Here is a 26,938-nt window from a genome sequence, read left to right on the forward strand (position 1 = left end):
AATAATTTACAGATGCTTACTCAGCGATGTTTCTCTTGTAATAGAAAAATTCTACACATTCTAGCATAGTGCTAAAGTTTCTTAATTTTTTTAGACCTTGTCATTGAGAAAGAAATCTATGCCAAAATAAACTTTTTTGATTAGTTTTCCAGTTGGCCAGAAACATTACTTATGTCAGTTATTTACCTGCATGCTTCAATGTGCAATATCAAATGAAAACCGATTTCTAATTAAACTAGGAATCCATCAATCATACTATTGTGCACTTTTTCTGCTGAAAATGAAACTTGGAAAATTTAAGTGCTTCATCTCAGTCTGGATACAGTGCTGATGCACTAAGTTTCCAAAAATACATAACATACAAAATAAATAAATGCTTCAAGGTGCTCCGTGGTTTTAATGGTTACCAAGCAACACAGAGTGGGCACCGAACACCAATATATCTCTTAGAGATGCGCACAAGAGAAAAGCATTGTGTGATATTCCACTTTTCCAGCTCAAAGACGGATCCACATCCCCTAGACATTAGTCCTACCTAATTATAGGCAAGTATTTAGTGGAATGAACAGTAAATATGAATGCTAATATCCCATAATTTCTCTCCCCGACTACTGATCCAAATAAATATACAACAACGTACAGGATGTCAAAGTCATCTTGCAAACAAGAAAACATCCTGGAAGAAAGGCATAAGACACAAGCTAAAAATACTACAGATGAGTGCAGCAAGATTAAATGGAGAAAAAAACCCTCCGAAATTAGAGAACACATACCAAATAGTATGGCTTTGCATGCTTTTTTATTTAAAGCTTTCTCTGCTCTTCAGAGATGCATTTGAAAATATAAGGGAAGCTTTTTTTTAATTAATACATGTAATTCCTATGACTTAAGAAAGAAAACAACCAGAATGGATTCATCAGCTCAAAAAATTGGAATGAACTGTTGCTGATTACACACTCCCTCCAAACACCAAATATGTGAGTGGAAACAATTATTTAAAATCTATTTCCTAATAGTAATAATACCTACTACTGTATCTTCATCTCAAACCAGGATTATTTATTACTAAAGAGCCATGAAAGTCTGAGCGTGAAGCACTTTGATCAAGATCTTTCAAATATTGTATTTTGCTAATCAAAGAGCTCTAAGGGATGAAATCCCTCATTCTTCCCATGGATCCTCAACCCTCATTTCTAATAAAGGAATTAGCTGCGAATCTGAAATGCGTATGCCAAAACGAATACTTGAAGATACTCGGACTTCTAAATTGCAGGCTACTATGACTTGAAACATTTTCATACATAGGTAACTTGCAAATACAATTAATACAGATTCTACATCTTGACTTATAGCAGTCAAAAAAGTGCCTCCTGCCACTTAGTTAATAATGACAGATTAAGTTTAAAAAAAAAATAAAAAAACAAAAGCCAATTTTAACTTTTGGTCTTAGGCTAAAGTTCCGACCATCATCCGTGGCGAGTGAACTGAACAGAAATCACCCCTGGACGTGGCAAGCACTTAAATGGTACGCAACAGATTGCCATGGCAATCGAAGTCCATCATCCTCTTCACACCACAGATGTCAAAACGGCTCTTTTACTGCATAGGCTCAGACATCTTCGCCCAGCAGCCTCCTGTTAACAAATTTGTTGACTATGGCAGTACTGCTGCCTCAAGGATCTTTTTTAAGCTAACACCAGGTCTGCTTTCAGAACAAAACCAGTAAATCCAAGGTGGTAAGGGGAATGCTTTCCAGCCTAAACAAGAGCAATGTCTGAGTAAAGAAAAAGAGAAGGTTGGGGGAAAAAAAAAAAGTGGAAGTGACCCAATCATGAAAGAATGCAGGTAACACTTCCAGTAGGTTCTTCCCCAAACTGAAGTGTGCGGTGTCTGATGAGCAAGAGGACATTGATTTGTTTAAATGAGATCCTCACAGTGTACATAAACGTTTGTCTTCTTAGCTCACTTAAAAACAGAAATCAAAAAATGAGTTTACTGAGTCTAGTTAGAATAAAAGTTATGAACTGGCAGAAAAAAAGTACTGTATTCAGAGTCTCAGTGGCTTCATAAAACATTGTATCCTTGCAGATAAGACATCTGTGAGGCATACAGGCAGTTGCCACTGAACCATATAAGTGTGGATTTCAACAGCATGACTAGGAGAACAAGATGCACAACCTTTTGCAACAATTATCTCTTGCTTAAGAGGACTATTAAGATCAAAGAATAAAGTTTGGGCATGAAACATTGCTCGTTTTTTCAGCTACATTATCTTGCTTGTATACATATGCTCTAATTTAAAAATAACACCCTACAACAAATTCACACTTAATTAAACCTAAGACTAACATATAGCAATCATGTTCATGGCTCAGGATTAGAAAAAATACTTAGAACACAGTTGAAGAAAGTATCATTCAGTCCAATATACAGATAAAAAGCCAGTCAAACCAAAGTCTTAATTCTATGTCTAGTGGTGTTGTCCTTATGTCAGGTCTAGTGGGAGGTGTCCCTGCCCATGGCAGGGGGGTTGGAACTAGATGACCTTTAAGGTCCCTTCCAACCCAAACCATTCTATGATTCTATGTCACTGATGGCATGCCCAGTAATTTTGCAGAAGCTACCCTGAAAACTACTTCTCCTGGACATCTGTTAACTGATTTTCACTGTCTTGGGAGAGAAATGTGTATTGTATTCTTCAGGCTGAGAGAAATGTCTAATGTGTTCTCCAGGCTTGGGCTGGACATTACAACCAAAGCAGTTTAGGTATACCTCCCGCATTAAAAAAGTTCTTACTTCCAATGAGAGAAACACAACAAGAAACTTCTTTTTTCTGTGTGTAAAACACCTCTTTGAAAGGTAGCATTGCTTTACTTAATGCCCAGTAACTGTGGAGTTCTGTTCCACAACCAGGAAATACATAACAGAAACTGGATGCCCATAGTAAAGTACGACAAGAACAAAATAAACTACTTGAGAACACCTGAACTTTCTGATCTCTCTAACGTTTCAAGAATTGCATCATTTAAATCCCTACAATACTTATGAGGATTTTAAACTATGTATCAGGTATATAAGTATATGTACAACAAAATATTTATAATCACTCATAATAAAGATACTTGATACTCTGTAATCTATTAAGTCAGAAAGGAATCAACTTCCTCCAAGTAACTGGTGCTTGCAGATATGTAGCATATACCTACATAGAAAGAAAACGCTATTTTGAAAATAGCCTTATTTAATCCTTAAAAGTTACCTTTCTTGCTTTTATGTGGATCATTTACATTGTTAGAACACAGACTCTTCATTGTTTTATGACTGTCTATGAAAAACTGAAAAAAAAAATCTATAAAATTTGAAATTAATTCTGTTGAATGCCACAGAAAATAACACCGACACATTGATACTGATTGCAAAGGGAACTCGTATCGTTATTGTGAATTCCAGCTGCCGACTCCTGCATCTCAACTGCACCTTGGAAAGGTAACTGCCACTGTGTATGGGAATGCTTTGAATAACCTTTAAAGCAGTGCTTGCTGTGTATTTCTGTTCATGAATATAGCCCTTAAATAATATTCTGGAAAACTCACCACCATGCTACTAACTCAGGTTAGTGTTAGAGGAGATGGACCTAGCCCCGAAACACGTAACACAGGGTTACAGCGACTGTGTTAGTTTATCATGGGCGCACAATCCCAGTGCAAACCTAAGAATGAGCCGTTTACAGTAAGTGGTGACCCACTGCCCCTATTAATCACTCTCTTTTACAGAGCTGATCCTACTGTCCTTTAATTATTCAATAGTACAAGATGGGACTCTGAAGAAATGAAAATTGCCTTCCACCAATATTTTTATTTCTGTAAGAGGAGGGCTGGAGAGAGCTTCAGAGTCACTAATACCAGTAAGTTGAAACTAGCAAACATACCTTCACCAGACAATTTGTGTGACCTGGAACAGACCCATTTACATAAATAATGTCATGTTTTGTGTTGATCCTCCACACCTAGGAGACAGAAAAAAATAGACATTGAGCTCGTTTGAGAGACAATTCCCAGTTTTACAAGCAGTAGTCCAGCAAAGCACAAACTGACTAACTGGAGGTGGTGCTCTGAGGAAGAAGAATGTTCTGCACAGGCCGAAACTTGACACAAAATTCAGTCACACGCTACTCTGAGTGCACAGCTTTCTTATGCAGCAGTCTATTAAACAGACTGAAAGGGCTTGTGACCAGGCTATATTTGGTAAGGCAGCTCTTTGTTCAGCATCACACCAACCCAAGCTCCCAAATCTCTTTTCCCTCCTAACAGCAACAGTTGTTGAAAAATATCACACCTGACAAATTAAGGCAAATATGCTCATGAAAATGTTACTGTGACCATTTGTTTATTTCTTAATTCTATGAGGTGCTCAACTGAACATGCACATTTTCTGTTACAAAACATTAGTTTTGGTTAGCAGAGAGAAGCAGAGCACTTTTTCTGCAAACTCGAAGTTAATATGCTTTTTGCGCAAACTGCAGAGGTTGCCTTCAGAGATGGAGAACAATCGCTTTAACAGCCGAGGAACTCCTGCAGCTATGCACACACCAGGATCCAGACAGAAACTATAATCCCCTTTTTGCACGTGAAAGTGAAGGACCATGATGAAGTTAGGACTTCAGACACCTCAGATTTGGGTTGGGTTTGAACAAGTGGAATAGGCATGAAAACATTAACTGAAGGCTTGACTTTTTTCCCCAATTCAGAGGCAGAAGTCAAGGGACTCAGTGAAAAACACATCAGAGAACTTATTTTAACCCACAAGAAGACAGAAGCATACATTTGCTGCTCTTGTCTTTCCAGCTGCAAGATGCTCCTGTCTTGATTCTGACAGAAATGACAGACAGTACACCAACACAAGACTACATGACCAAGTCCATTGCTTGGCAATGCAACCACCTTATACACATTTTAGCATACTCAGAACTCACCTTTAATCCAAAGGACGTCCTATAGATGTTACCCATTTTGCCAGGCATTTTCTTTCCACGATAAACTTTGGCAGCTTTCTAGATAAAAACAGGGACAAAAAAAATCATGTAACTGCAAGATGTACACTTACAAACTCAAGAGGACCAAAAAAAAAAAAAAAGCTGGTATTTCCAGTGTTGAAAATATCTAATATTGATTAGCATTTTAAATACCTCCCGTTGGAGGTTAGGTATTATTCTACATGTTATCTGAAATACTTGACCTGAATCACAAAATTGCTATAAATACCGTTCTATCAACAAAGAGATCCTAGCTTTGCTTAATACTTAATGTGTATAGATTAAGAGCAAAATCTGCACTCATCCCATACTTTTACTTCGTGAAAAATCAAGAAATTTTTTTTTTTTTCCCCTAAAACCCCTGCGAACACAAGACTCCCACCTACACCACAGAGCGCAGCACCTGGAAACTTGCCTAAACTACTTGCGGATGCTACCACAGAGGTCCAGAACATTCCTGCTCTGGAAGGCTGCCAAAACGAAGATATACTATAGCTTGTTCCCTCTCCCTAATCCATGAATTTTATACTGATGCAAAACAGATTTTTCTAAAGCATGTATTTTTGAGAACAGAATTTTTAATTACATTCCCCACTGTTGCTTAGTTTCTGTATCCCGTTTTTGTTTGTCTGGGTATAACCTGGACAACAACGGTAGAAAAGAAAAGGCAGGAATAAGTGCAATAATTTTTCTACAGCATTATCAAGGGATTTGCCTTAGTCCCCTGCACCACTCTATTATTCATTAATAATGGTGGGGTTTTTTTTAACTCATGTGAAAATCCCGATTTCAGGAAATCAGCTGCAATGAAGTTCAAGGGACAGGATTCTGTACCGAACAATGCAGGATTACAAAAATATCTGAGGTGGTCAACACTAGACTGGAAAATAAAAATCAAGGTGTTGTTTTTCCCCTATTGCGTCCTTTCACCTTGCTTCCTTTTCATCATACCTGTTTCCAATACTATTTCCATTCTATATACTTTGTGAAATTACATCCAGCATTATTGCTTAGGAAATTCTAATTTAAAGAAAAGTAAAGAGGTATTATTTTGTAACGATGAATACCATCTGGTAAAACAAAGTGTTGTAGGCTCAAATATTTACATTCTTCAGTCTTCAGAGAAAACAGTGCAAGGTGTAGAATTCATTTTCCGACTGAAATGAAGGACTATATATAAATCAGTACTACAGGCTATGAGCCTCAGTTACTCTAATTTCGTTGCCTGGTGCTTTTTTGCTTTTACTAATCTCTTGAGCATATTAATATTTTTTTAATGTTTATTTTAATTTCTTTAAGAAAATTACAGACAATTCAGGTTCAGGACTGTGACTCAGTTGGTCTTAATTCTGTATAATGAAGCTAGTTTGCAAAAAGCCCTCCGTTCAGCCTAAATATTGCGCAGCCTTTTATAGGGACAAAGTTTTAAACGAATCTGTTCCAAAGAGCTTCTGAACTAATATGATTTATAGTTTGAAACTTAAAAATATTACTCTGTACTCTAGTTAAAACACTTAGAAGCCAACAAACTATTCTGGGAATCAAAGAGTTCATTAACCAGCTACACAAGTCAGGCAAGGTGATAAAAGAAACTAAGGTTCCAAAGAATAGTACGATATCTGCAGCGTAAAATAATGGGTAAATCCCCTCCAATCTATAAATGCTGTGGTAAAAGATTCTTAGAACTCTCTTTGAAGCATTAAGACTATTTCTCTCAGCTATAGTACAAAATACCACAATTTGCTCAGTTAAATACATTTGCTCACTTACCAGCAATATAGAATATTCATAAATTGAGACATAAGAGAACACCTACCTTAATTGCTCATTATACAGGTTTCTAAACTTCCTTTGAAACAGCTGGGATTCTCTGCTACCATGGAGTAGATGGTAACAGCTAGTGATTGTGAAATTGTTCAATTTCAGTAAGCAGTTCTAAAAATACCAAAGAATGTTTAAACAGGAAATAAGAATCCTCACATTGGTAGATATGGCTCCAGGACGCCTGTGAGTTTTCGTCTGGCCATGGCTCGCAGGCTGACCTTTAAAGCCCCACCTTTTCATGACACCTTGAAATCCTTTACCAATTCTGAAAAAAAAAAATAAAAATTAAGAAACAAACCTGGGTTAGTCAGACTTAAGGTTTCTAGCAATAATCAATAATTTCAGTCAGGATCATGATCTTTTTACCTTTAGTAAAGCTCAGCAGAGAAAAAAATATAAATCTGTATTATATACTGTAAACATATTCTAGTTCAATACTTAAAGGTTCCTTTACAGAATGAGAAGCACTAGAAGAGACTCAAGCAGGCAAAAAGACTAACATAAAATGCTCCTTGCTGTGATGGTCCTCAATACATGATACCGTAATGAAGCTTTCACCAACTGGACACGAGAACAAACAAACAACTAAAAAACCCAACTAGAAGGTACCTGTGTATTAACACATACCAAAACTTAATGATGGGCCCTAAGCATCAACAGAGGAAAGAGATTCATATTACAAATATGAAAAAAAAAACCAACAAAAAACACGCATTCCCAAAACCTGGATTCTTTCCTCTTCCACTTTAATAATTCTCTGATTTCTGGCCTAGTTGACTAGAGCAAGTCAAACTACAGTCACAACCAGCCACAAATGTAAAGATTCTCTGAAGCCACAGAATCATAATGAAACAAGACCTGTGCAACCGTGGTGTCTGTCTGTTGGTTTTCCCCTTCCCTGCTCAGAACCTAGTCGTCAATTCCAGTTAAATTTAGCACAGAAGAAAGATATGTAATTGTTTAAAATAAAAATTATTGGCTAGAAAGTCCTGATTTTTTTTTTCCTCCTTTCCTACAACTAACGAAGGAAATGCTAGAACATCATTAAAGTACAGATCTGTTCCATTGGCCTGCCAGCTGGCCAGGTGTGCAAGAGCTTGCCACCAGCAAGAGAGTCTTTCCAGGCCAGTAGACAGTGGACCACCAGGACACGGAGAGGGTCAGTGCTACGAGCGGGAGTTGAAGGCACAGGAGGACCAGGGTTACCTGGGATCAGGAACACAAGACAGAAATCTAAAGGATGCAAGGCTTTTTTACACCAGTTTCTCATGAATCACCTTATTTTGAAAGCTTGCAATACAGAACAGCAATAATTATAAAAAATGGCTTGAAAAATATGATTTAAGAATGGCTCAACATTTGTCTTTTTCTATGCCTGCAGGCTGCTGAGGGATTAGTAACTTTGAAATACGTAGCAGAAACTAAGCTACAGGAAAACTTGTATCTGTTCTGCCAAAACGCTATTTTTTCTTTAAAACTTTCTATTATTGGCTGTGTTTTCCAAGTAGACTTCTGGCATCTCTAGCTGGAAGACAGAATCAGCAAACTCTCCAAAACCAACTGCAAGCGGGTCGCATAACAACAGCTGTGCAGTTACCAGAGCGAGCAGACTGGGGGCATGATTAATTCTTCAGCTGCAGAAATGTACTTGCAATTCAGAGAAAACCATACAACCATCGAAAGCGACCGTTTCAGAAGAAAACAGCGCCGTCAACTTTAATCAAGAAGCATAAATCACTGATGTCATGAAACCACTTCAATATTTCATTCTGATTGTTCATTTTTAGACATGAACAATTTAGAATACTGTTCATTGTACTTTTTAATAAAATACCAAAATATAAGAAATAGTTACTATTTGTAAGAGATACATTTTGAAAAAATAAAGGTTTACTTCCTCACATATATTCAAGAAGAAGTGATTATACCACAAGATAGAGTTGCTATCAATTTATCGATTTAACGATTTATGCAATAGACTACGCTCATCTGCTTTTTGGTCTTTCCAATCACACACGTATTTACCAGTGAACAAAAACTTTACAATGCTGAAGCCTTAGGAAATTTATAGAAACTGTGGCCAGACTGAAGAAGAGCACTCTGGTGCTCTGAAATATCTAGCTAAAGTCAAGGAAAGGTACCTCAATGCTGAAATTAAGCTATTTTATAATGTATAATGCTTTATTATCTACCAAGGTTCTTTCATCACAGTAGTTCAAGAATTTTTTAGAATAGTTTCATTTTTTATTTATGAAGAACTGAATGAAGGTCTCTGAATTACCTACAAATACACTTCATCTTACAACTTTCTGCACATTAATTTTCTATTCAACATGACTCAATCACCATCGTGATTGAAAATAAAACCAAGTTTTTATTAATTAAGAAACTGCTAGTTTTATTTCATTTTGGAGTTTTTGATTTCTTGAAAAGAATAAACAATGTATAACGTTCTTGAAACACGTCAAGATGAAAAACAATTACACAGTTTATATTTCTTCCTAAAGGCATACTCTATCTGAAATAAAGCTGAAACCAGAATAAAAGCTACAGGATTATGTAAATCAAATGTCAAATTTAAAATAAAGTAAGGAACTACTAACATCTGTTTAAATCAAATTTAGAAAGGAGGACTGCCCAAACCATTCTATGATTGTATGAGTGTTCAACTAGGCACTCAGTAGCTCAGCCAATATACTTCAATCATTCTAGAAGAACGGTGTTTTGCCAGTCTAAGTCTACCTTGATATAACTACGTATTATCCATAAGTTTTCCACGGCTTAATATTTATCTGTATTTCTAATGCAAAGATTTTACCTTTTTCAAATTGTAGGAAATGCGAAATGCTTTTGAAACTAATATTCATCTTATATAAACAAGGAAGAGAACTTATGCTGTTTAAGAAATACTACGGAAAAATCAAAAAAGGATTTATATAGTTTTGTTTTTGTAAATGTTTTTAATTTTGCCAAAAAATTAACAAATATTTGTAAGAATATATTCTTGTTGAGTTTTGAACAGATGCCAGTTGTCAGCTGTTAGAATCACTTATAATTTCAAATTGTTTAATTGCCCTCTTCACCCCTCTTAAAAATTACTAGGTGTGAATGCATTCAGCAAGTATCACCAATAAAATACAAGAAAAATAATTACTGAAAGTAAACCCAAAGCAGTATTTTGCAAAAGTGAATGAAACAGAACTCCCCCCCCAAAAAAAATACTGGATCTTTTATTATTTAAAGTGTCTCATGGGTTCATTTCCAACAAATATTTCATGACATTAAATTAGTGTGAGCTAGCTAAATTAAAGATGAAAACGTGTACTTATTACATACGCAATAAATACTATTTTATATATATTCTATATGTTTATATACTATTTTTTGAATACTATATACACTATGCTATGTAATTTCACATTAGCCAACATACGCATAAAAGATACCAACCAAACATGTACCTCTCCTGGAATGATTTTTCTTATGATGATCTGCATCACAATTTCATTTAAAAATGCATCAAAAGAATCCCTGATTTCCCCCTCAAAAGTCTTAACTACTGACATCCCACTACATTTTCCTCATTAAAATCTGTGAAATCTTTAAAAAAAAAAAACCACAATGAAATTCTAATTTAGAACAAACTCAAATATGCATGAGGTACAACTCCAAAATCTCTTAATAGGCATAGTACTGACAACTTTAGATGTTTTCAAAAAACATTAAGGTTTGTCAAAGTGGGATCTTAATCCAGAACGATATATTAACCAACCAGAATTAATATCTAGATGCCACTCTGACAGACGCAAGTTATGGATGTTCTATCTGAGATATTATAATCAAGACCCTACATTGAAGTAGAACGTTTGTCCTACTCACACTATAGCGATTTCTTGCTAAGACATCTTCTACTTGTTGTCTTGGCTTGAATCGAGGACTTAAACAATATTTGAACAAAAAATCATACACGAGATCTATCTTTATTAGACTTGATATGTATAATGCCACTGTTCTTCCAATACATGGAATTTAGTCACTTAGCTTCACTGAGCCCCAGAAAGGAATCACAGGCAGCAATGTTGATATGCAAAACTAAGACACAGAAATGTTATATGAAAGGAAAATAATCTTTCTGTAAAATTAAAAATAGAATTTAATTACACACAGTTGTTCTAGTCTCACCTGCAGGAAAGCAGCTGTTCAGGTCAACCACCTAATTTTGTACAAAACCTCATTTGCCAGGTTTGATACATGTAAAACGCCAGTACCTAATGAGCCAACTTTCATTTAGAAAGTTACTACAATAAAGCACTCTCATTAAGCAACAATTTAGTTTGCTGCTAACTCTTCAAACTTAGCTAATTTAAAAGACAATTATCTAGATGCTGTAAAGGACAAGGATTCCAGCTATTTAGTCAAATAATTTCAGACGACTGTAGAGCATACTTTCAGGCCCAGATTACACTGTTAACCTAGCAAACCTTAAATAAATCACTAAACACACCAGAATCACCACTTAATTCTGACACATTTCAAGCAGAACTACTGTTGGCATTTTCTTTGGAGTGGCAAAATTTCTGAGGTTCCAGGTTCCTGAAAGGTTTTCTGAAACGTTCATGAAGTGGCAGACAAAGTAAGTGTAATACAACTCCATCTCCATACAGCATTGGAATACCACTGTAATGCCTGGTGCCACCTCTCCCCATCCCCATGTTTTGGTCTAGTACTAGAAGCTTGCTCAGCTGATCAGCAAGCTGCAACACGCAACCAAACCAGCTGGGAACTAACCCAGTGAAGAATACACATCTGTCACACTGATCTTTTCCTCCATACAACTCAGACGCCAGTCACAGAAGGTTGATGGGAACTCTGTAGGAGTGACCGCCACCTCCCCTTGGGGCAGCAGCCTCTACTACGCCAGCTTAAAGAGGTCACAGAAATGCAGTCTGTGATAGAAGCATTTCTGGATGGTGCTACGTATTTTAGCCCAAAGCGTACTAGGGCTAAACCACACCATCAGGCCATAGGATTTCTGAAGTTTACTGCTGTCCTAAAAAGGGCACTAAGCCTTTTGGAACCAGACACTTTTCAGTGGTGCCCAGCGGCAGGCCAAGGGACAATGGGCACAAACTGGAACACAGGAAATTCACAGAATGGTTCGGGCTGGAAGGGACCTTAAAGATCATCTAGTTCCAACCCCCCTGCCATGGGCAGGGACACCTCAACATGAGGAAAAGCTTCCTTTACTTTGAGGGTGCCAGAGCACTGGCACAGGCTGCCCAGAGGTTGCGGAGTCTCTTCTGAAGATATTCAAAACCCACCTGGATGCAGTCCTGTTCAACCTGCTCTGGCACGGGGTTTGGACTAGATGATCTCCAGAGGTCCCTTCCAACCCCTACCATTCTGTGAGTCTGTGATTTACACATTCTTGAAACGTACCTCTGAAACACCAAGGAAAAGTCTTATTATTAAAGATAGCTATAAGACTCAAGGATTGAGTTTTTAAATTGCTGAAAATAAGCACTAAGGAAAAAATTCAGCACTAAAAAAGACTGACAGCGTGCAGACGCACTGCCTACTGTCTGCTCTAAAAGCTACTCGCACTGTGCTGAACAAATTACGAGACTTCAAATAAAAACAAACTGCATACATCTTTAACTGAACCTTCTCACTTCTGTGAAAGTGTTTTTCTTCAGAGGTATAAATGAATCAAAACATTTCAAAAGACTTCAACAAAAACATTTGCAAAACACCCTACATTTTGGTAACCAAATCAAGATGCTAGCCAAGACTTTTCTGAACCATAGTGCAAGTACTTTGTCCAACCTACAATAACTAAGAAAAGCTTACTCATTTTTACGGGGCATACTTCTGGTTTTTGTCTTGGTAGAAGGAAGCATACAAAAGGATACCTTGCTCACCTGGATCATTAAGAGTTGATAAAAAATTAAAACATCCTTTATATTCCACTATATTCTCTCATCATTGAGGTAATATTGGTTTTCTTTCTGTTTTTAAAGAAATAAATTAATCATGCTGTTAAGAACAGCACTGCTATGATCATCTATACGATTTCGAACACTGCACACTTCAGTGTTTTGTCCATTAAATAAAATTACTGACAATCTTAAAAATGTAGAGTACATATTCAGATAAAAATACTTCTGAAGTTTTATTAGCGGTGATAAGGTTTTAGGAATTATTGGTTTTTATCCTAAAAACTAAGCAAGTTTTTAGGAATTACTGGCTTTGAAGTCCACAACGGGTTGAATCAAGAAGATGGAAGTTGCGGGAGGAAGGAGAGGAAGTCAAACTGTGCTCCCTACTGTAACCCAGCATTATATTCTCAAGTACCCTTCCAAAATGCCCCTATAGCTGAGTAGCTTCCAAGTGCCAACATAGCTTCTGAAAATGCGACTTTAGAGAGCAATGTACAAAGGCTCATTCTTACAGTAACTAAGAATGATGGATAAAGCACTCTGAAAAAAAAAAAAAAAAGAAAAAGAAACCCCACCCAAGCATGAGACTAAGCAACACTGGATGAAATTGCATGGAATAAAGTAAAAGACCCTAAGAAAAAAACTGAAATGTAATCAAATAATTTAATTCTTGCCCAAGAGTTAACGTAATATGATAAATGCAGCATTTCAGAAAAGTAGAAATTAAGAAGAAAGCAACATTAAAAGTAGAAACCAGGGTAGGTTTAGACTGGACATCAGGAAAAAATTCTTCACAGAAAGAGTGGTCAGACACTGGAATAGGCTGCCCAGGGAGGTGGTGGAGTCACCATCCCTGAATGTGTTTAAGAGTCGTTTAGATGTGGTGTTGGGGGATATGGTGTAGGGAAGAACTTGGTAGAGTGGGGTTGATGGTTGGACTCAATGATCCCAAGGGTCTTTTCCAACCTAAATGATTCTATGATTCTATGAAATCAGAAAGTGAGGAAGTCACAGAAAAAGGTTAAAAACCACAGATATATAGAAAGACTGGAATTATTAGATAATCCTATTGGCAGAAAAGCCATGGTTAAAAAACATAAACTGATCTTTCTCTTTAGCTTAAGAATTTTTTCTTCTCCTTTTATATTAGGCACCTGTATAGTAGGATTACATGTAATATGCCACCAAAGTCAGCAGTATGAACAAAAAGTTAATTTCTGAAATGGGATCATACAAGTATCTGGAGAAAATAGATGAGAAATACTGAATTAAAAGATGGGATGGCCATGAACATAGCCAGGAACACAGCCTATTTTAGCTCGCTAGTATTTTCAAATACATATAGCAAGATACAAATCGATACCCTGTGGCTGTCACCAGTATCTATTACACTGACAAAAAAACTTTCCTAGTCCTTGAAATACTTCTAGAAAAACAAAGCTTTTCTGCACTAATAAAGCGTGACACTTAATCTATGTAGAATGACTGTATTCCTAATGATAGTGTGCTTTGCTTTGTAAACAAATTATTGTCTCTTATAGACTGTTCACTGAATGTAATTTAGAAGCAAAATGAGCAATATACCACATCTAAGTATTACATACGAAGTTTGACACAGAAAAATACTAATTCCAGTCAACTTCTTGACCTCCTATTATGAATAAAGTGTCCTCCCAGGTGCAGTCAGGCATAGCTATATTACAACCAGCTACTCAGCTGTACTGATATGGTCAGTTTCCCCCCAATATATACAAAGCCCTGTGAATAATATTAGAGATTTATAAACATTACACATATGTGAGACAATTACAAGGGATGATACTTCAACAAGGCCAGTTGGGTATTATCTCCATTACATAAAAAAAGCCCCATCAAATGGAAAACATCATCGTTGTATCATAACACAATAAAAATACACTTCTCTGAAATACGGAGATAAGAGTTCTCAGTTCTCTTAGGCAGTGGAAGTCATGGACGTAACAGAAGAGGCATGACTAGTCTTTGTCGCAAGATGCCAGTTTTCCTTTTGACACCCTCTACCCCTTGAGCTCTGATTTGGCATTCGCAGTGGTCTGAGAGGAAATCATTCCTCCCACATTAAAGTAAAAGAACATTAGCCATTCCTGGCAAGGACATGAGCTGGAATATGAGAGAAAACAAAAAAAAGGATTTGACAGCTCTGTTGTCCTGCTAAATATATCCGCTACCTTTTCGCTTTTCTTTTGGTCCACATGATACATCTCTCCTCGCATGTCTTCACCAAATCAAAATTATCTTTCTGGGAATTGATGCCTTTCAGCATTTATTGCCCACTTCTACACACCACAGATGCTGCTCTATAGCCCTCTTCACCCGTGCTAAGCTTGAGCACCTCTTTCTCAAGCTGTTTGTCAAGCCCTTCCATGCTAATCATTTGTGTGTGACAGACAACACAGGCAGAACCATAGCCTTAACAGTATTATTTGTTTACCTACCATGTTCAAAATCAAAAGTAAGCCTCAGCAAAGAAAGGTAAGATATTTTTGACCCAATGTCTGAATGGACTTATATTTCCCACCACTACCCTTGCAATTGTATTTCAGCTTTTGTGAGCCATGGGTTCAAGCCAAAGCAGAGGGGAAAAAAGTATTCTACTACTCTATTTGAGGATGAACCATACATGTTAAATCATTAGAAACCTACGTTTTTGCAGTAACATCCACGAACTGCCCTGGGCGGAAGTGAGCAGCATACAACGGAGTACCTTCAAAAGAAGAGGAGAGATCATGTTCAACTAAGTGCTGAAATCCCCAAACCACTCTCCAGTCATTACCATCCAGGGTAGATTACAGTCATAGGAAAGGAAACAAAATTTTGGTTTTATTCACACATTATTTTTTGTTCTTTATAAATCTTACTGACTAAAATAGATGCTTTTTAGTTACTACTTAAGCACGTTTCTCAGTTCCTAGCCCAATTTCAGATGAGTAGGGAAGAAGGGTTGGGGCTTTACTCAAATATGTTGCACTTCAGACACTGAAAGAGGTAAAGCCCAAAATGCTTAGTTAGTTAAGACTCACAATAAACAAACCTGGCAAGAAAACAAAACATGCCTCACTTATAGTACTATCACTTCAAAAGGTAAAGTTTTTTTTTTTTAAAAAAAAAAACCAAACAAACAAACACCAAACACCCAAACCCTTCCTTTAAAAAATGGGGTTAAGAATAGAAAAATGTTTTGCAATGCTTCCTTTTTGTTAAGAGGCAGCATTTCCAAACTAAAGACTGTGATAGAAGTACAGCTTCATCCACTGGGGAATTACCTATACATTAGCCTTTAGCAGAAGTAGTGCTACTATCGGTCAGTGACATCACTCACCTGACTGCAATTACTCATTCACCTAAGTGCTTGTAGTATCAAAATTTTAATTTCAATTAAAGATTTATTTTGTCTTCAGCAATATTTTTCATCAAAGTGCAATGTTCTTTCATTAGCAGCTTTTAAAAGAAAAACAGAATTGATAACTTAGTTCATTATAAATGAACTTTAATCTGAAGATCCATGCAGCTGCATCTTTAACCGAGTTTCCAGCCTGTGTTATGTCAATTAAAAAAATGAAATTCTAATTGCTTCATGTCCACACCCATTTTCATGCTATTTTCAAATCTGTATGAATGCAAACTGAAATGATGTAAACATCTCCTAACTCTCAAGCATAAAAATCCTCACATTATTTCATGTTGTATTTATATGATCCATACACACCTGGGGCAAGATGCCTGTCAGCACCACACAGCATGTACATGTACATCAAGTACAAAATCACGTACATGAAGGACGTTATGTACAAAGTATACAGTGTTGTACAAAGTATACAGTTAGGTACAAAGCATAACAGTGCAAAATCACTTAATTGAAAACTTGCAATTTTGCTTTATCTCAAGCTTTTGCTTCCATTTGCCAGTCCAACTTCCTCTTCATGCTAGGTTTGATTTTTATCAGCTACCGCACTGTCTTAAAAAGGTCTTGCAAAAACCTTCTCTAATGGCAAATAAAGATGCAATATATTAAAATTTCCTACCCTACATAACTCTTGGGAAAATACCTGTAACTATCAAAAAGGACAAAATAAAAGCAACCTGAATACACTACCTAATAAAATCTTAAAAACATAAAACTTTTCATTAAATCCCCAAACTTCTAACACTGACTGAGAACATTTGTTATAACATGGTTTAATGCATTTTACTTTGCAAGCTGCCAGAAAAAACACCATATATGACAGCCATCAGTCCTATTTCTGAATGCAGCAAGAAGAAACAAACCTCAAAATGCCATTTGAGGCTCCTGGGAAACATTACCGCAAATTTCTTGGTGGCCCTCTCACAAGCATAACTGCAGAACTTCCAGCAACATTCATATTTATTCCCAACAAGCGAGTCAAGGTTAGACACATTTATTTTTTAATTCAACGCTCATACTAGCTAGTTTGGATTAGACTTATTTCTAAGCAACGGAAAGATACTAAGGAAATGGAAAAATCCTGCTTCTCATCACCTTGAAAGTAAAGCCCATTTTCTAGCTTTTTTGTTTGTGCTCAATGACAAAGAAATAAGAATTTCAGGAATTCCCATACAAAACAAAAATGGAATACATGTCATAACTTGGTTTAGATCTAAAAGAAGTGGCAGACATTAAATGATTATGCATATAATATTCAGTAGTTCAAAAAGATTACCTGGTTTAATTATAGCATCATCTGTTACATTAAATGTTGTAACCTTCTGCTTCCGTGGTACTCCAGCTTCTTTAAAAATTTCCATTGCAGACTCTGATTTCTGTAACAAAGAGCAGCCATAAAGAAGAAGTAATCTTAAAATACCCAAGGATCAACCTCACACAGAAAGTGATTACAGACTGTCAACACCACTCAGAGAAACAGTTATATCATACTACACTTTTATCCTGCCACTAGCATTTTAACTCTATATAAAATTAATTTAAAACTCCTGTGTCTGCATTTTATTTTCTGTCCACTGGTTATCCAACAGCTACATCATATAAACAAGAGATATAAGAAGATTTTTAAGAGGGAAACGCATCATTTAGAATGTACTTAAAATATATTACTGCTTTTTCATGACTTTCAAAGAGTTTTGTAGTGATTTAAAAGCATTTTCTCTTTTCCAAAGCTCCTAATGACTTACTTCCACAGCACCACAAACATAATTTATTTGATATAAATAACAAAACCATAGAAATAAAGTCTGGTATTGCAGAAACTTCTAGAAATGTGTAACTTCCCACATAGGAGAATCTAGAGTCTCTGGACAAAAAAGGAAAAATTTAGAACAACAAGTTTATGATTCATGTATTAAGATATACCGAGTACGCTCAGTGTCAAACTACTGCCAACTTACTAAAGAAGGGCTCTTCTTTTTAGAGGGGTCTGACAAAGTTAAAAGTACTTAAAGTTGTTCTCAGCTGCTTTGAGCAAGACACCTCACAGAACAGCTGACCACTGGGATGACACCAAGCAACGGAAACAGTGACGCAGGAAAACTGTGGCCACAGGTAAAAAGCAATGCAGTTGATTTTTCTTCAAATGAATTCTCCTAGAAAGCAATTTAAGCATCTGACAATACTGTCACACTTGGATAGTCACATCTCTGAGGTTCAATTCTCAAAAGTTCGGTGCAGCTCTCTCTCTCTCAAAAATAATTTTGTGTATTTTAAGATAAAATAATGTGAATAACTTTAAAATCGTTACTTAGTTTATTTGGAAAATCTGCATGTTGCCCTTCCTTTTGTTTTTAAAAATCTGTTAAGTAGTGTTAGGAGAACAGAGGAAGTTTCATGACAAATGAGGTAGCAAGATGATGAGGATCTCTGACTTAGACACAAAACAGAAATTTTAACTTTATGAATCTGTCCTTATTTGAGGAGGAAGTGTGAATAAAAAGCCTTTGAGAGTTTAAATTTTTTTTGAGTGATTTGTTAACTTAAGTTCAGAGTACAAAACACATCAAATACCTTTTTTTAAAAAAAAAAAATAAATCATCAACTAACTACAGAATCTTCCCTAAGACTTCAGATATCAATGGAGGACAACCGCATTAAACTGTAGTACCATATATAAGAATTAAAAATAAAGTAACACCCTTTCTCTTAAATGCCTGCGTATCAATCCTTTATTTCCACTGCTGACTTAGATGACAGCAAGGGGAGCTCTGGGCTCAGCACGGGTGCCTGGAAAAAGCTACCACAGTTGAAGAAAAACATAGTGAAGCCAAAGGGTAAAAACCGCTTACATCTCAGGAGTCCTACTATAGCCTTGCACTGTTCCACTTCCACAACAAGTTTTTCCTCAAGCAGTCAAGCCACAGAGATGTATTTCTACAAACAAAACTCTGCAGTCTTTACAAAGCCTTCCTAAAAAGCAATACTGAAAAGAACAGCGAGTGAATTCTCAGATGTTCTTAGTTTTAAAAAGACCGGCAATATCTTCTAGTACTACAGGAAAAGTATCTATATGCCCTCAACTTAAGGGAAGCATATAAAAATATTTTTGACAAAAAAGCTTTAGAACACCGACAGAATTGTACTTTTGGGAATACTTTTGCATTAAAAAAACATGAAAAATCTGTTCACTTGTAATAGACTGACAAACATCAAGCTAAAAAGGAGAAAAAAAAATCTTGCTAAAAATGCAATACCCCTTATCACTTTTAAGCGATTTGACACTCAAAAGAAATGCACATAACTCTTTGTTAGTAAAATTACTGAGGGAATCATTAGACTGAATTCATTAGAAATCAGTAGCTGTGAGGAATCTGAGGAAGACAGATGTTCCTATGAGGAATTTACAGAAGATAAACTGCTTATGTTAATACAATACAGTATGGCTCAGCTTGCTTTTAATTCTCACATTCAGACACTTCAGAGAGAAAAGAAACACATAAAGACTGATAAGCATAGGAGAGCAATGATTCAAACCTGCAGCTAAAACACAGAAAGATATCATTTGTTAGTACCTTAACGAGTAAAATTGTTCAGAATCCGTGTGCCAAATTCTTGGAAATTATGTAGTTTATAGAATGATGATAGCAACAACAACAGTACAAGGTTCAGTCTCAGGCCAGGTCCTCAACACAGATTTGTCTAAGGATATTTAATTAATAATTTATTAAAATGAGTTTACATTAAACTAAATTAATAGGAGCTAACTTGGAAAAAATTATGTCCAAGAGAACCATTAACAGAAGTCAAACTACTAAAAAATCCTTGAGTTGACTTTTTAAGTAGTTCTCCTTTGAAGAAATTTTCTTAATTCACAAGAGCTGTTTAAATAGAAGTTTTCTGTATTCCTCCTTGCTTCCTGCACATTTTTACTCTGACAACATTTAATCACTGCTAACGTCATCTTTATGAAAAGATCAATCTTAAGGAGTCTAATGTGCATAATTCAACTTGAAAATTATTATTCACATGATTCTTGCATGTCTTAAACCAAGGTAACAGGAAAGAAAAAACACATCTGTAGTTTCTCCATGAAAAATGTCACAGCTGGAAAGTGAAAATGGACTAAAGTGACAGGATAGATACCTGAAAAGTATAAGCAGTGATGGTGAAAGACAACCTAAACCCAGTGAATAAAAGAAAGATACCTCAAAATATAAGCCTGTCCAAAATCAGTAGAATATACTATAAAAGCCAACAGATTTATCAGATGAAAAAAGCTCCTTCTTCCTTTACCTCCACTAAAGCAAAGAGAAGTACACAGATTCATTTTGAGGCTCTGGGACAATCTTCTATTCGAAAAAGGGAAATATAAGTCCTCAAAAAGCCACAATCACCAACTGAGATAATCTGCTTAGTAATCATGAGTCCTTTTTTTTTTTTTTTAATGGGCTAAATCAAACAAATGAGTGTCAGGATACTGCAGAAGTGAAAAGTGATTTTATAGAAGTAATGGATCATAAAACCCTCATTCCTTTGAGGGAAAGCTTTGTTCCTGCCTTGATCTATAATTCAATTTTCCTTTTCAGGAATGACAGCTCTGCTAGACAACCTCAGCCATTGAAGGTGGTTGGGAATTCCACATCAGGCATCTGGGATGTCTAAATAAGAGAGTGGTTTTGATATCACTTTTGATGAGCTACAATCAGGAAGCTATCTATCTTCCTGAAAATTTAAGTCTTAAACTTATTCATCAGTAAAACAATATGCAAATGAAACAATCTCCACAGACCTGTGGAAAAATTACAACTAAAGCTAACAAAACAGTATGAAAGAGAAAGCGAGAGAACAAAGTCTTCTAAACAACTGATGAAGCTGGATAAATTTAGAACAGGCCATTAACGCGTGTATCTTGCAGTCCTGGTCTCGTATCGCATCTCCACAGACATGGCGAACAAACATGTTTCTACATTGCTAATGGCCCTTCAGACCCTTTCATCGCCACAGGACACTGCACCTCACAGCAACTTCCTAAATCCACAGCTTTCCTAGAGAATCAAGAGGTAAAACTTTCAAGAAGTTCTTCTTGCTATTCTCTTAGCCAAGAATCGATGCTAGCATTAGGAAATAAGCAAGGGCGGATGTGACAAAAGATCAGCTCCAAAGCATGCACGTCTGTCAATTAGTCTTGTAGAGAAGTATGCCTGTGCTACTTTTGTACTGTAATCACAACAGAACAACTATTCTAACAAAAACACGCAAAGTGGTTCACTTACAAAGAAAGGAGATGCATTTTTGCCTCCAACAAGTAGCTTAGATGTTTTTCCACCCGACTCTTCCTTAGAAATATATCTTAAAACATGGCAATCTTGCACCTTAAAAAAAAAAAAAGTGTTTATTTGATTATAAGCAGGTGAGTACACTTTGAGACTATAGTAAGAGATTATGAAATTCAACAAGGGCAAGGGTAGGGTGCTGCACCTGGGGAGGAATAACCCCCTGCACCAGGACAGGTTGGGGGCTGACCTGCTGGAGAGCAGCTCAGCTGAAAGAGACCTGGGAGTCCTGGTGGACAACAGGATGACCATGTGCCAGCAACATGCCCTCGTGGCCAAGAAGGCCAATGGCATCCTGGGGTGCACCAAGAAGAGTGTGGCCAGCAGGTCGAGGGAGGTCATCCTCCCCCTCTACTCTGCCTTGGTGAGGCCACACCTGGAGTAGTGTGTCCAGTTCTGGGCTCCCGGGCTCAAGAAGGACAGGGAACTGCTGGAGAGGGTACAGCAGAGAGCTACCAAGATGATTAGGGGACTGGAACACCTCTCTTATGAAGAAAGGCTGAGGGATTTGGGTCTTTCTAGTCTGGAAAAAAGACGACTGAGGGGGGACCTTATCAACGCTTATAAGAGTGGGTGTTGGGAGGATGGGGCCAGGCTCTTTTCAGTGGTGCCTGGCAACAGGACGAGAGGTAACAGGCACAAACTTGAGCATAGGAAGTTCCACCTAAACATGAGGAGGAACTTCTTTACTTTGAGGGTGGCAGAGCCCTGGCACAGGCTGCCCAGAGAGGTGGTGGAGTCTCTGTCTCTGGAGACAGTCAAAACCCGCCTGGACGCGTTCCTGTGCAACCTGCTCTAGGTGACCCTGCTCTGGCAGGGGGTTGGACTAGATGATCTCCAGAGGTCCCTTCCAACTCTACCATTCTGTGATTATCAAAATAAGTGAAACAAAGTCAATCTCTGTTTTCATTTGTATCTATATAACAGGAGACACAACCTAGAAGCAGGGGAGTGTGTTACCTTTTTACCATAAACATTATTTTTCCAACCAATTAAAGGCTTATTTCAGAAAAAAAGTATTAGTAGAATGCAAACTGTATTTTCATAAATGTGTTAGAAATTGAATAAACTTTTACAGACATCTTTTGCCTTCAAGATGTGCAAAATCCCTACTGTAGGCTGTGTGAAAGCATACAGTAAGGGCCCACATTTTAGACTTCTGCTCCTTTGCCCTGTAAACCCGGTGCCCTTCACAGCCCCTGTTGATCATCTGGCAGCAACAGGTCACTGAAGCAGCTTCATCTGCCAGAGAATATCAAGGAGCAGCTTCAAGGCTACAAGGGCTCAGTAACCAAAGTGAAACTAATCCCAAAGTGCCTGCAGCTGGGGAAAAAAAAAAAAAAAAAAAAAAGCAGTGAAGCAGGGTAGTTACCCCAGCTTTATGTTGCCTCCTATCTCCCCTCACCTAAGCAATACTGAACACAGTTCTACAGCACTTGAATAACTGAAGTGAAGACAGACTGCTCCTAGAAAGTTTAGGATATAAACAGAGAACAGGCACAATGCAGGGCTGAAAGAAATCTTTCCTTTCTTTAGGGATTTTCTACTCTGTACAAGTGGCAAGTTTCACTTTTGCCTGAAACTTCTGGTTAATGATCGGAATATGCTATAGGAGATGAAATTAATTATGATTTATTTCACCTTAAGTAGCGTGACAGCATGTTTTTTTCCTGACTTGGTCCATATTGGCATCATTCCCAGTTTTACTGCAACAACACCAACTCTGATGGAATCTGTAGATCAAAAGAGAACATGGATGCAACTCCACACTCAATATTTAGAAGAGCCCATCTCTTAACTTGCAAGGTCCCATTAACTCAAACCTTTCCTAAGGAGTTGAGGAAGGAGAGAAAACATCGCTGACTCCCTGTGGGTAGGCTGGGAATAACCTGTTCACTGTTTTTAATTCTATTTGCAGTACGGTTCTATTTGTTCCAGTTGTGTTTGACAGAACATGCAAAACAGTTCCCCATTAAGTTCAGAACAACCAACACTTTAGACTTTTTTTTTTTTGGTAGAAAATACAACACTCATGTAGTTAGTTTCACTCATGTGGTTAGTTTCACTAGAGCCAAACTAACTACTGAAAAGTTTATTGTAGCAGGTTCCTCTCACCCTGACCTCTTGTACATTTTTGTCACTGTAACTGCACAGCAAAGGCAACCTGTCAAATCTGGCTACTGACAGCCCACGGCATGAAAAACAGAACACTTAAGATGAAGAATAAATGCTTTAAAGTTTGAAAAATGCTCTTTGTTCCAGTTTCCACTGTCATACCTGAGGATCTGCTCATGGATTTGCAGAACTCTGCTGTTTGCTGTCAAATGATGTGACCCTTTTGAAGACTCAAAACCTTTACGTTGTGTTACAGTCGGTAAGACATTAGGAAAAGGTTCTTCACTGAGAGGTTGGTCGGTCACTGAATAGGCTCCCCAGGGAAGTGGCCACAGCACCAAGCCTGCCAGAGTTCAAGGAGTGTCTAGACGATGCTCTTAGTCATACGGTTTAGTTTTAGGTAGTTCTGCGAAGAGCAGGGACCTAGACTCGATGATCCTCATGGGTCCCTTCCAACTTGAGATAATCTATGAATTACTGAATATAAGTGGGGTGTATTATATACTACAGTTTTTCTTCAGAGTCCAGCAATATTTACAAGAATATTTTCAAGTTCATATACTTTATACTCTAGGGAGTCTTTTTGGATTAATTCATAGCTTATTATCCTTTCATTGTGCAGTCAAGCTGGGACTGGCCAAGCGCTGATTAGGACTAAAACCTAAGTTCTTACAACATTCCTAACCTCTTGTGATAGTTTAAATTTTTAGAGCTTTTTCTAAAGCTTTTTTAATCTAAAATGTAAAGCTTTTAGATTAAAGCTTTTTAGAGAACTGATGTATTACATCTACTTATTTACTAGAAGATGAGTTGGATGATTGAGGTAAAAGCAAAAAGGAAAATACTTTACAAGACACAATTCTGACGTTACTGACTGCAGCAACACAACACCAATAATTCCAGCCAGAGTTTGCTATTTCAGAAGAGATTCTTTCTCACCTGGTTTCCACTCATTCAGTGGCCACGGCTCATCTTTCAGAGGGCACAGCTTGCTCGCTGTCTGCGCTTTGTACTCTTCCGCAGTTATCTCCTTGAGGAACTGGACATTCTCTTCAGAAAGATGCTCATGCCACCACGTTGCACTGTTAACGTGCCTGACTACAAAGCCCAGCTGCCCCCTTTCCAATGGTGGGAAAAAGTTTTAAGTGTCTTATCAGTTCAAATGACGTCACATAACACGTACGTTTGTAATGTAATACATACTACATAGTCATATCACTACATTATACAGTCATAAAGACCAATACTAGCAATCTATTCAACGACCATCACTAAAACTGGCCACCCCTGACCAACAGCACCTAATTATTTATCATGCTCTCATCTAACTTTCAAAGCATTCTAAAATACACCAAACGGGGGGCAAGCAACAGCAAATCGAACAACCACTCCTTCTATGACAAAAAAAGCTAGATCTGTAAACAAAGATATAGCAGTGGGTGTTGTTTACTTTAACTTTAGCTTGGCTTTGAACACAATCTCCTGTGGCAATCCTTCTATCCAATCTGGGATGTTATGGCACGGATGGCAGGACTATCAGATGGGCAAAAACCTGGCTGGATCATCACGCTGAAAGAGTCACATTTAATGGTTTGCACTCTACCAGAAGGCCAGTTACAAGCAGAGTTCCTCAAAACTCTATTTGGGGACTTGCCCTGTTTAATATCTTTATCAGTGACCTGTAAGAGGGCATGAGTGCACCCTTAAGTCTGCAAAATTAAAACTGAACTGAAGGGAACAGTTGATAATGCTCACGGTTGTCCCTCTGCCAGTCAGGCCAACAAGGGACCTGATGAAATTCATGAAGGATGCAAAGCCCCACACTTGGGATGGAAAAACCTCTTGCAACGGTAAAGTGTGTGACTTCAGCAGAGCTGCTCCCCAGCCAGGCAAAGGACCTGGGAGTCCTAGGGGCACAAAAATGTAAAAAAGGAGCCAGCAGGCTCCTGGCAGCAATGAAGGCTGACAGCAGCCTGAGCTGTATCTACAGAAGCATGGTCAGAAGATCCAGGGAAACAGTTTTACCATCCTTTCTTCAGTACTCCACGTAGATCACATCTGCAACACTAAATTCAGTTTTGAGTCCCCAGAACAACAGGGATATTTATTGCTGAGCGAGTATAGCAGTGGTACACAAAAATACAGAGGCTGGAGCACTTGCCCTAAGAGGACTGAGGTAACCGTACTTGTTTTAGTCTGGAGAAGAGGTGGCTTAGGGGAGACCTGACAGCAGCTTTTCAATACTTATGAGAAGGCTCCTGACTAGACAGAGCCAGGCCATGTTTACCAAGGTGTGTGCCAGGAGAATGAGAGAATTGGTATAAACTGAAAAAATGGGTCCTGATTTGACATAAGGAAAAAATATTCAGCCTGAGGACAATCACAGACTGCAACGGGGGCCCAGAGACACTGTACAGACTCTGTCCTTGAAGGTTCTCAAGACCCAACCAGACAAAGCCCTGAACAACTCAGTTGACCTCAAAGCTGGCCACCCCATGAGTAGGTTAGACTAGGAACCTCCTGAGCTCCCTGACAGTCCCAACAATGCTCTGATTTTACATTCTCTGCTAAACAGGTCACTGTACTGCCATAATCTTTGTGCAGGCTAAGAAAAGCTTGAATGCTCCTCAATCCTCTGCAAGTGCAATGAAACAGAGCATTGAACAATACCGTTAGCGACTGCACGTGGCTAATTGTAACAGCTGGCTAAGGGGACTCAAAACACAGTAGGGCAAGTCGCTTCACTACGAAGCGAAGGTGCTTTGGTTGCAAATATGCATCTCCTGCCGTAACTCCCACAGAGGCTGGGGCTATCACTAAGTCCTGGCTGCCCAGCAGCAAACCGGGGCCCCACCACCTTCGCACATGCAAACCTTCCGGGCGCTGCCAACAGGCTCCAGCCAGAGGCCTCGCCAAACGGCGGAGACCAGAAGCTCCGACGAGGGGAAGGGGCCGCCGAGGCGTCCGTCACTCCGGGGCTGCGACAGAGGCCGGGTCCCCCTCTGCCCCCCGCTCTACCCGGCCCTCCCCGCCCGCCGCCCCGCGACGCACCCGTCCCCGCAGCAGCCCCTTCCCCTCCCAGCCCTTCCACTACCTGTCGCCGGGAGCCCCCGCCGCCGCCCGCAGCGGCCTCCCTGGCGCCGGCGCGGCCGCCCACAACCGGCGCCCCAGCCGGGCCAGCAGCCCCCAGCCCGCCATGCCGCGAACGTTAGGGGAGCCTCCTCCGGCTTCCGGCGCGGCCTGGTCCGACGCT

The 26,938-nt window shown here is 38.3% G+C and overlaps 1 protein-coding gene across 2 annotated transcripts in view; it reads right to left on the reverse strand.

Moving 5' to 3' along the window:
• The window catches only part of MRPL3 (mitochondrial ribosomal protein L3), a 32,477-nt gene extending 5,539 nt beyond the window's left edge, over nt 1-26,938 (reverse strand). Inside the window, exons 1-9 of one of the 2 annotated variants that reach the window (XM_074575174.1) lie at nt 26,780-26,938; nt 24,625-24,803; nt 23,212-23,303; nt 21,511-21,609; nt 17,514-17,613; nt 15,478-15,538; nt 7,013-7,121; nt 4,973-5,050; nt 3,929-4,006 (exon numbers count right to left, since the gene is read on the reverse strand). In XM_074575174.1, the coding sequence (XP_074431275.1) occupies nt 3,929-4,006; nt 4,973-5,050; nt 7,013-7,121; nt 15,478-15,538; nt 17,514-17,613; nt 21,511-21,609; nt 23,212-23,303; nt 24,625-24,803; nt 26,780-26,883 (900 nt within the window). In that variant the 5' untranslated portion in view covers nt 26,884-26,938. The remainder of the gene's footprint in view (nt 1-3,928; nt 4,007-4,972; nt 5,051-7,012; nt 7,122-15,477; nt 15,539-17,513; nt 17,614-21,510; nt 21,610-23,211; nt 23,304-24,624; nt 24,804-26,779) is intronic. The other variant, XM_074575176.1, reaches the window with a different exon arrangement.

Source organism: Larus michahellis, chromosome 2 (assembly GCF_964199755.1).
Source record: "Larus michahellis chromosome 2, bLarMic1.1, whole genome shotgun sequence".
NCBI classification, from domain to species: domain Eukaryota; kingdom Metazoa; phylum Chordata; class Aves; order Charadriiformes; family Laridae; genus Larus; species Larus michahellis.